The 10,919-nt window shown below is 47.0% G+C and overlaps 1 protein-coding gene across 1 annotated transcript; it reads right to left on the bottom strand.

The window, feature by feature from the left end:
* Window positions 1–1,669: 1,669 nt before the first annotated feature.
* SERINC3 (serine incorporator 3) lies at window positions 1,670–9,829 on the bottom strand. The gene is made up of 10 exons (XM_064673658.1): window positions 9,718–9,829; window positions 9,075–9,236; window positions 8,445–8,638; window positions 7,669–7,748; window positions 6,823–6,960; window positions 5,818–5,987; window positions 5,003–5,093; window positions 4,421–4,598; window positions 3,374–3,601; window positions 1,670–2,611 (listed from the first exon to the last, which is right to left on the bottom strand). Exons 1-10 carry the CDS (start codon window positions 9,754–9,756, stop codon window positions 2,473–2,475), a joined length of 1,419 nt encoding a protein of 472 aa, XP_064529728.1. The 5' UTR covers window positions 9,757–9,829; the 3' UTR covers window positions 1,670–2,472.
* Between the last annotated feature and the right edge of the window lie 1,090 nt (window positions 9,830–10,919).

Here is a 10,919-nt window from a genome sequence, read left to right as displayed (position 1 = left end):
GAGGGAGTTGGAATACTCAAAATTCAGTGTCCTTCAGAAAGAAAGGAATCTAGTGGTGTTCAGCAGAAGGCTGAGGAACCTCTACAAAACCCACCCCCTTTTCCAGGCTTTTGTACTCTCCTGCATGCCTTAAATAGCAGGCAGCCTAGATCCACCTCACCCTCTTCTTTCCTCTGCTCACAGAGAAACTCAGAATAAATAACATGATTTAAAGGTAATAGATAAGGCCAGGTGGTTGTGCTGGCTTTGGGTGGGGTAGAGTTATTTTCTTCACAGGGCCAGTCTGGTGCTGTGAGAGCCAGCAGCCCTGTGGTCCTTGGTTGCTGGCTGGAGTTAAACCCCCACAATTATCAATGCTGAAAACTGCCAGTCTTGTGCCTCCAGAAATTATTTCTCTTAAAGCTGCCTGCTGGGCAGTTATGTCAGGATGCTTGAGCTAAGCCAGGCTTACCTTTAGCAAGCATCTGTTATTTCTAATTTGCTCTTTCTTGGCTTTAGAACTTGGACAAAAGTTGCAGCTTCACTGAGCTGTGTTTCTCACCCTGAACTGTCTCGAAAACCAGGCTTACAGAAAGCACAGCTCTGTGTTCTGTGCACCTGGCTACAGAGCTGAGAATGTTCTTTGAGCTTTAGCACTTGCTAGTAAAGAAATCAGTTTGTTCCCAGAATTTCTCGTGTCAACATTTGGAAAAATAAACACTTGTGTTTTAAATATAAACACAACTCTCCTTATATTTAAGAGAACAGCTAGGAAAAGCTTACAGGCTGGGGGTGTTTTTTGCTTGGGGTGTGTTGTTTGTTTTTTTTTTCTTACAGCACTACAACCAATCATTTTTCCCCACTTGAAATAACTTTGTTTCCAGAGGTTATATGCCTTGCCCAGTACATAAGCCATCCCTGACAAATCCAAGACATAATAAGGGAATATACTTGAACTTCATTGGCATGAGGTGGGACAAAAGGTAGCTGCAAACTGTACATTAAAGTACTTGAATTTATACTCTTGCAAACGGGTGTTAAGAGCCCTGAGGTATTTTCAGGAACTGGCTTAAGTATTGTTTTTGTTAAATCTCATTTTGGCATGAGTTAAATCGTAGTGTTACTCAAGCTAGTAATTTTGCCTTCTGTTGTACGTGGGCCTAGAGGTGTTGGGTGGTTAAGTGTACATCTTATTTTGACAAAATTTATTTTTATATTGCATTTTATAAAATGAAGTCGTCAAAAATGTGTAATTTTATGATGCATGACTGGGTAATTAAACACATTGTAACAGCTGCTAATTTGATATTTTCAATATGTTTGCCTCGTGTCATGTTGGGATATTTTCCTGTAAAAAGTCAACAGCAACACACAAGTTTCACACTAAACACACAGTTGCACCTGAGTATAATCACCACAGCACTGAGTTAGCAAAAGGTGTTGCTTTCTACTGCAGAACTGAAGTTTACTTGAACAACTGTACCTGAGCCATTTAAGGGATGGATTTGACATTCAGAGAATCACATGGAAGGTGCTGTTTGTTCCAAAAGAAATATTTTATGACTTACTTATTTGCTGCACGGAGAAAACACCCAGTCCCATCCCACTGGACACTGCAGCAGCTGATCACTGTGGGTGGTATTTTCCACTGGAGAATTAACTGCTGCTCAACAATTAACAACTGGGCCACTTTCAGTAGTTAGTCTGCTTTATTCAAATGAGTTTACAGTGCAAATGCCTTAGTGCCAATAATAATAATATCATGTACAATATTTTTATAAGCCTATCAGACAAGTCGCATTAACCAATCAATAAGCTCTATTTTTCCAACATAATCATAAATTTGATTTAAGCTACTGATACACTTACCACTCTACCTGACAAACATACTAAAAAACAAGTATCCATAGAAGTTGCCCCTTAGAAAGGGCAAGTTTGTTCTTAAAAAGAATTAATCAGTTTTTCAACCTCTGAGTTCTGTTCTTTCAGTGAGGAACAAAGGGCTTTTTTTTTTTTTTTGCCACAACAAAAAGTTAAGTAATTTAAATAAAGTTTTCCTTTAAATAAATTTTTGCAGTGGAATGTAGAAATCAAGAAGCATGGCTTACACTTCCAGATACTGAAGCATTAGCATACTAGTGCATTATGCTGAATATAAGTGTTCTTTAAAATATATTACTTCATATTTAGCTAAATGTTACTTCTATTCAACAGAAGGTTGTGGCTACTGGACAGAACAGATAATTTCTTTTGTGCTTTAACAGCACAGCTGTAGTGAATTTTAAAAATGCAGTAACAACCCTGATGAAGGTTAAAATAGAAAGATAACTGATGATAATTTTGGTGCTGCATCAAGCTTTATGCAATATATAACTTTCTATCCAACTGCATGTTAATATCAACGTAAGACACAGTAACTAAAGCAATAAATGAACATTTTGGCTTTCAGCAAAAGAGTTCCTCACTTTTGTAAGCTCAGACAGGTGCAGCAAGTTAACTGAAGTCTCTATTAGTAAGGACAAGAGGAGCCACTAAGGTCCAGAGATAGAGAAGCAGACAAACCCAGCTGGAGGTTATCTTCACCCACACGGCCGGCCACTTGCTTGTCATTGTCTTGAAATCTGCATCAGGGCTAAAAAAGAAAAGAAGTCAATTAGTAGATAGAGAAAGCACCTCCCACTGCTCCTTGCTAGCTCTCTATGAATCTGAAGTTCAGGCAATCATTTGGGACACTCCAGTGCAAAAGCCTTTGTGAGAACACAGCGAGACAACTAAACCAGCAATTTCCTGTGGCTCCTTCACAGGCCTCTTGTTCTTGGGACCCAGTTGTCAAACCTGCTTGCCCGTGCTGATGTGCTGCTCTTGAAGGAAATACCTGCATGAGCTGAGCAAGAGACCCCTGATGGCTGCTCTCTAAGTGTATTTGCTGATTTATACCATGTGCCAGTCCTGGGGCAGGTGGTTGTGAGCTGCAGCAGCAGAGGGTATGTCCAAGTGTTTCCAACAGATGTAGGAAATGACATCTCTGATGCACAGCACGTATGGCTGTCCCTGCACATCCTTCCCAGGGTGAAGAGCCAGCAACATCAGGCCTCTGACAAACTTCCCAGGAGGCCTCCTGGAGCCAGTTTCATGTGTATCCTTCCTGCTACTTGCTCATCTGAAGGATGGCAGCCCCACTGTGCCCTTGCAGTCCCCCAGGCCCACAGCTGCTGATTGTGCCTTTTTACACCTTCATTCAGTTACACAAAACTGAGAAGGCACAACTCTATAATGAGCTGGCACAGGGACAGCACTTAAAGGAGCTTGGCAGGATCAGCCTACAGGGCAGGAGTCTCCTACCCACCTGGGAACACTGGCTGGCACATACAATCACTTTCCATCTTGCTCCTACCTGTACCAGTTGGTGAGTGTCATCATGATGTAAAGAGAGGCAAGAAAGAGCATGAAGTGGAAGAAGGTGTAGCTGTACTGAACACCCTCCTTCTCGTTGTCCGTGACACGGCGCACGTCCCCCTCCTCCGCAGCCCCGCTCCCCGTCCCCAGGGTCTCCTCCAGGATGGCAGTGTCACTCCCAGACAGGGTCAGCTTGTTCACCTGGCTGTTACTGGAAGAGCGGATGCTGCAGTGGAACAAGAGAGCCGTGGTGAGAAACCCCTTTGACAGTTGGCTGTTTGCTAATACAGCAACAGAGCACACGGAATGTCTGCAAGCAGCAAATGGGATTTTTTTAAATCTATCTGGAAAAATAAGGGAACTCCTCAAAGAAAACTCTTCTCATCCAAGCTTTTGTTAACCTAGGTAAACAGCAATCCTAGTCCAGATCATAGAATTGCCTGGGCTGGAAGGGACCTTAAAGATCTAGTTCCAACCCCCCTGCTGTGGGCAGGGATACCTTTCACTAGACCAGGTTGCTCAGAGCTCCATCCACCCTGGCCTTGAGCAATTCCAGGGGTGGGCCATCCATAACTTCTCTGGACAACCTGTTCCAGGGCCTCACCACCATCACAGTGAAAAATTTCTTCCTAATATATAATCTAAACCTACTCTCAGTTTATGCCATTCCTCCTTGTCCTGTCACTACATGTCCTTGCAAATAGTCTCTCTCCATCTTTCTTGTAGCTCCCCTCAGGTGCTGGAAGGCTGCAATTAGGCCATCCCTAAGCTGCCTCTTTTCCTGGCTAAACAGTCCCCATTCTCCCAGCCTTTCCTTGTAGGAGTGGTGCTCCATTCCTTTAATCATCCTGTAACACATGTTCTGTTGTCTGGATTGGGGCTGATAAAGCCTCTCCTCATCCACAAAGCTGAATGCAGCTTTATGGGCCTGAGACAGCAGCTGGATGTGAATAAATGCAGGTACATTTTGCACTAGACCCAGGCTCTAACAAAAGAGGCAGACAAATCCCAACTGTTTATCACTGGATAGCAGTGCAGATCCTACCTGGAATACAAGAGGCAAAGGACAAAGATAACCAGTCCAACAACACTCTGGGCATCCCACCACTGCAGGGACTTGGGCGGAGCAGGAGTGGCAGGTGGGACAGTGGCATTGGCTGGAGCAGCTGTGGGTGCAGCTATCTGGGTGATGATGTTCAGCAAACTTGGGTTACAGTTTCTTTCTGAAAGGGATTTCAAGGCAGATTAGAGAAATGAGCTTTGCCAGCACTTAACTAAGAAAAGATGACAGGTAAGCTTGCAACTTCTCATTCCCTTTAACTACTGATCTTTTCCGTTCTCCAGAGGCAGAAATGGCCTGGAACATTTTTCCTTCCTATGAGCTGGGCAAGGGTGTAATAAATAAATAAAAATGTAAAATCAGAATGCCCTAACACTGGTTTATTTTCCTCACAAATACCCCAGTTTAGTTCTGCAAAAAGGCAGTCTGATGGTTTCAGTAAGGTCAGCTTTCCAGCCTTGCTGAATTTTATCTCGACAGGTCAGCAATCCCCACACTGTGATCTGTAACAACCATCAGCAGCTTCTGCTTTCACCAACACATGACTTGAGACTGTGTGTTGCTTACCAGGCTCGTTGGACATGGCTGCCCAGGTGAGGTACATGGTGTAGAGTGTGATGACAGAGGACTGGAGGAGCCCGGAGCGAGGCTGATGTTCCTGTTCCAAAACAGAAGAGCAAGCCAAGGTCAGAAGGGCAAGTTTTACCTGGGGTTGGATAGTTTTACCTGCTGCCACAGAATCAGCAGTTACTAGCAGGAAAAAACTTTGTTTTAGAAATGCATTGGGCTTTGCTCTATGTTCAAAAGACTGGGAGAAACTCCTTAGTCATGTAACTTATGCAGGAAGCAACTCAAGCATGGAAGGAATAAGCAAACCAAATTGTTTTTCTGTGGCCAATACTGTTATGGATTCTCACTGAGCTAATCCCAGCTTTTTAACCAATGCTGTAGATGTCAATCTAGCATGTGACTTGAGCAATACCAGTTCAGAATCAAGTAACGTGCAAGTGTCCTCTTGCATTAAACAAGCTTATCCATAATTTCAAAGCCACAGTACTAAGCCAATAAATCTCCAGCTTATTTTGCTGCTCCCTAACAGGTTTCTCTGTTCTGCCAGAACCTTCACCACTACAAGTATGTCAGCAGCCCTCCACATGGAAACAAAGTCCAAAACTGTGTTAGCTAAAAAAAGCCTCTCTTCAGAAAACATGTCACTACATAGTGCATTGGTTTCAGAGCAAGGTATTTTTTTTTTAAAGTTCCTAGCTAGCATAGCTATTGTAGCCACATTTTAAAGTTCTTATGTCTGACTGAATTGGTACTACATCATTTCCACTTCTGTGCTTTATATGTTAGAAGAAAATACCAGAGAAAAATAATACCTGAACTTTTGGAAGGATAGAAACGATGGAGACAGCAATGCACAGGATCATGTTAAAGCTTATGAAGAACTTGTTCTCAGTGCAGTCATCAGGCTTCGTGTAGAAAACGTAGAAGAGAACAACAAACACCAGGGACAAGGCGTAGAACAAGCTTGTACAGGACAGGAGAGCTGCAATTGTTACAACACAGTGCAGTTTTAACAGTACATCTGAAGTGATTCAATGTCCAGCTACCACTGCAATCAGACAGTCCTCACTTGGCAGGCTGGGCCAGAAAACTAAAGTAGCACAGTGCATTTTTATTAGGGATGGTTGAATTTCTGCTTGGGCTTCCTAAGTGGTGTAGCTCAGAGGAAAGCCAGTGCTGCCATCAGGGGAGTAAGGCTTGCCTTTCAGCATCAGTTTTAATTAGTTTAACTGATGTCAAGCCACAGTGACAAAATGAGAGTACATATTGCACACTTCTCACGGGCATTTATCAGCCCTGAATTCCTCCTCCTATGCTAGAGGCCACCCATTTTCATTTCCCCTCTGTTATGTTCTTTGTAAGAAGCTACAAAATGCTGTTGCAGCACTCTTAGCTGTGTGCAAAGAACCGCAACAATTAGCACTTTGTAATTAGTGGCCAGCTGGGGAGCACGTGCCAAGGCACACTTGGTGTGGCTCTGCAGCCACTGCCAGACACAACTGAGCTCCTGGGGACCACAGCAGGGGGGGTGGCAAAGTTTAGATTTGAAGAGAACCAGGCTCTGAGCTCTGCACTCGCACTGCAAACCAGGCAAGGGTGTTTGTTAGCACTGCCAGACCTGCTGATCACAAGGCTAAAATATTCTGCATTTTATTGAACGAGGAAAAGGCAACTCTGCAGCTACTTATTCCATGTGTTTGCAGCAGTGACTCAAGGACACTGTGGAGTGTAAGTGTAGGTACATCTACAAACTAATAAGTGATGTTCTCAGAGCACTGGCCAGCAGAAGCAAATCCTTCACAAGTTCAGATTCCTACCTGCATACCAACATTTAGCATTTCCCTCATCCATTCTATCAACCCAGCTCTCATTCCAGGAGTGAGCAAAGTCCACAAGAAGCACCAGCTGGATAAGAATGAAGAAGAAGGCTCCAGAAACACCAATCCAAAACCAAGCTACAAAAGGGAGCAAGGAAAACAGGGTTAGCTTCCATCATTTGCATGTTACCTCAGTTTAAAAAATTAAAAGTCCCTCATTATACTGCAGACAAATAATGAAAAACTCTGAAACTGTATTTAAAAATGCAGATGCTGTTAATCACTCTGGCTCCCATCCTGCAGAAGTGTGCAAGGAGCCCCAGGTATTCAAGGCTGCAGCTCATCCTGGTCAAGCTGAGCATGGGAATGCTTAGCCCAGCATGTTTTCAGAATGAACACAACAGGCAACACACCATAAGTTTGTGTACATAAATGCCATCATGCCACATTTCTTTAGGGGACAACAACCCTTTAAAGTTGCTGTGATGTGAACAGACAGTAAAAGTTTCTCACACAGATTTTTCAGACTCTGGGGAAGTATTTAGCACTTGTCAGTGTTCTGAGCTGCCTCCAGTCTAGGTAGTGTCAGAAGACTCGGCCCAGTAACGACTATCTCATGGAATACAAAAATATTAATACCCAAAACCTATGCAGGTGAAAAGAGACTGCTGATTGCCATAACTTCAGCTGGTCACTAAAATACTGGATGAACCAAGATACTCTAAAGAAGTTGGGCAGAAACTGTGTCTTCTGCAAGAGAATTTTCACTATTACAACTCTAGCCTGGTAAGTCTGTGAAAAGGTTTGAGTTTACTCATCAGAACCCACAGTGAGTATTAACTGTACCTCTTGTGAAAGGCCCTTCAGGGATGTAAAATGCTCCAACCATGATGGCCACAATGGCAGCTATTTTGAAGAACCAGAACCTTTAAAAGAAGACAGAAGTTGTAAATACTGGTCTTAATCTGTACACAGTAGTCATGTGCTACATGATCTGCAAGCAGCTTGGTCCTGCTCCAGCCAGGGATTTGGAGCACATGATCCTGTTGACCAGAGAGGTTGAGGTTGTGGAATCCCCACCCCTGGAGGTGTTCAAGGCCAGGCTGGATAGGGCTCTGAGAAACTCTGTCTAGTGGAAAGTGTCCCTGGCCACAGCAGGGGTTTGGAATGAGATGAGATTTAAGGTCCCTTCCAACCTGATGCATTCTATGCTCTCCAAACATCCCTTTCCAATTAAATGACTCTATGATGATTAAGTCATCTAGCCCAGAACTAACCCACTTTAAATCAGGAAATCAGGGATTGGAAATCAGGAAGCAGTTTCTGCTGGCTGAGTCAGACAGTGAGTGACCCAGTGAGTGTCACAGGCAATCTCACATCTCTGTGGAAACACAGGGGGGTGCCCAGAGCACTCCCCTTTTGGTTACCCCCCCTCAGAGCAGGACACTCAATCAGTACACTGAACATCTGACATGAACAGGAAGCTTTTTGGGAGACCAAAGCACTGCTCTGTGTTCAGCCCAAAAGAAACTCGAGGCTTTCAAAAACCAATCTGCCACAATGTTCAGAAAGGAAACAGGAGCAGGGAACAAGCAGGCAGCCCAGGCAGCTCACACACATACCCATTGTGTATCGAGGCTCTGGGGTCGTTACTTGTTTTCACCTCTATCATGAGCAGGGAGAGGAGGAAGAAGAACACAGCCATGGCAAAGCTGACACGATAGACAGCTCTGTACCCCACAAACACATCGCAGCTGACAAACCCCTCCAGGTGGGGCATCCGGGTGTGAAGCCCCTCATCACAAAATCCAGGGATCTGGGGGAAGACACATTTAGTTGTGAGTTCACAGCTGCATTTGCAATTACCTTCTTTAAGCCCTGTAACAGGCAAGGCTTTCAGTCAACTGCCTGCTGGGAGATCTGAGAACAAAAGGTCTCGTGCTCAGACCTCATTATCATCTGGCTTTCCCCATGTCAGCACTTTTCATCCAGGAAGATTAAGATACCACAGCAGCAGGCCCCTTATAACAACTGACCACCTCCAGGCTGGTCAGGTTTCAGAGACCAGGCATGTACTAAAAAAGGCACATTCACTGAATTTGCTGTTTCAGCTAGAAGCCTCTTAACTCGGGGAACAAGGGCACTTGGGTGTTTGTGCCTCTCACATAACCCACTCCAAGTAAAGAAAATCAATAGCCACTGGCACAATAATGGGTTTTCAAACAGTCAGAATGAGGTTTTACCCTCCCTACCTTTTTCAGCTGCTCTTCCATGCCTGGTGCCAGCATGATGCAGGCAAGCACAGTGCTGAGGAGGAGGAGGAAGGCATAGATAAGACGTGTCACTGTCGAATTCTTGCTGTTGGGACAACATCGGCACAGCAAACACGAGGCACCGCTGCACAGACAGGGAATCTGAAGGGCAGAGACAGGAATAGTAAGGGCATTTCCCTCGCAGCTGACACCGGGGCGTCCGGCGACGCCCAGAGGAAAGCCCGAGCTCCATCTGGAGACACTCCACTCCCAGACCGCACCGATAAATCGCTAATCGGCGCTTCTGACGGACAGCGTGTTTGCGAACACCCGCAGATAACCCTGTTTATCGCCCTGGGCTGCCCTTGGGTGGGCCCCGTCCACCACCGACCCGGTCCGGCCCGGCCCGGGGAAGGAGCGGGATAGCTCCAGCCGGGCCCCGCTCTGCCACGAGGGGCCGGGGCCGCCCCGGCTGCGGCGGGGCCGCGATGGTGGCTCAGGCCGCGCCGGGGCACACAGGGCGGCCACCGGCCCCGCGGCCCCGCCGGAGGCACCGCTCCGGGCCCGGCGCGCTCGCTGGGGTGTCGGGGGAGGCTCGGGGTGGGAAGGGGAGGTTTCGGGGGCAGGGGAGCCCCGCACTCACCCAGCTGGCGAGGGAACAGACCCCCAGCACGGCCCCCATGGCGCCGCCGCCGCAGCTTCCGGCTTCCGCCCACACCCCGCGGCCTCAGGGGGCGGGGCCAGCCGGGAGCTGCCGCCGCCGCTCATTGGCTGCCGCCCCGCTCGGAGGCGCCTGCCCGCCAATGAGACGGCGGGACGGTGGCGAAGGGCGGGGAAGGGCAAATGTTGTTTATCACAATGCTTCCGCCTTCGCCAAGCGGAGACGGGCGCTGATTGGTCCAGAGGCCGGGAGCGGGCGGTTCCTCCTTCAAGGCAGCCAATGATCGGGGGTGCCAATCAGCCAATCCAGATCTCCCTCTCCCTGCGGCCGCTGGGGGCGCTCGGCAGCGCCTCGGCGCGCGCGGGCGTTGCCATGGCAACAGCGCCAGTCACCGGGGTGTCACCGGGTAGGGCTTGGGGACACTGCTGTCACCTCCCTGCCCGGGGACACTGCTGGCACCCCCTGCCCAGGGCTTGGGGACACTGCTGGCACCTCCCTGCCCAGGGACACTGCTGTCACCTCCCTGCCCACAGTCCAGGGGATGGGGACACTGCTGGCACCTCCCTGCCCAGGGACACTGCTGTCACCTCCCTGCCCAGGGACACTGCTGTCACCTCCCTGCCCAGGGGCTGGGGATGCTCCCTGAGGTAGAGGCTTCCTGCTGAAGCCTGGGAAAAAATGAAGTGGATGAGTGGTGGCTGGGATGATATAACAACATGATAAATAGACAGAAGTTTGCACAAAAGTTTAGGAGAGCAATTTGCATTAGTTTTAATTGCCATTAGGGGTGCAAAATGTCACAGGGCAGGGTTAGAACTGACCAGCTGGAGTTGGAGGATATTTTCTGCCTGTAGCAATTCCAGCTATTGCACATCGCTTCCCGCTGTCCCAGACCCTTCTTTCCTTCACACAGTCCCTGTTCAAAAAACCTGCGTTCACCACAGAAAGGGATGAATAATCAGAGTGACAGCTTTATCGCTATCTAAAATTGCCAAGAAATGACAAAGAGCATCCAGTAAACCAGCCACTTATTTTCCAGAGCAGCTTTAACACTCAGAATTTATGAACATTATGTTAACAGTATCATCTCTCTTGTAATCAACCTTATTCATGCAGACATACAGGCTTCTTTCAGAAAAAGGTCACTCCATAAATCATTGAAACTGTGCTTCCTTCAGAAAACA

Source organism: Pseudopipra pipra, chromosome 17 (assembly GCF_036250125.1).
Source record: "Pseudopipra pipra isolate bDixPip1 chromosome 17, bDixPip1.hap1, whole genome shotgun sequence".
NCBI classification, from domain to species: Eukaryota; Metazoa; Chordata; class Aves; order Passeriformes; family Pipridae; genus Pseudopipra; species Pseudopipra pipra.
The sequence above is the reverse complement of the archived record's forward strand: the minus strand, read 5'-3'. Positions and strand labels throughout refer to the sequence as shown.

Bases quoted from the DNA above. Each gene is read 5' to 3' on its own strand.
- SERINC3 (XM_064673658.1), bottom strand. From the start codon at position 9,756: ATGGGGGCCGTGCTGGGGGTCTGTTCCCTCGCCAGCTGG. The intron at 3,602-4,420 runs GTAGGATCTGCA...GTTCCACTGCAG, and splicing joins CTTTGCCTCTTGTATTCCAG to CATCCGCTCTTCCAGTAACA. The intron at 2,612-3,373 runs GTAGGAGCAAGA...TTTCTTTTTTAG, and splicing joins ACACTCACCAACTGGTACAG to CCCTGATGCAGATTTCAAGA.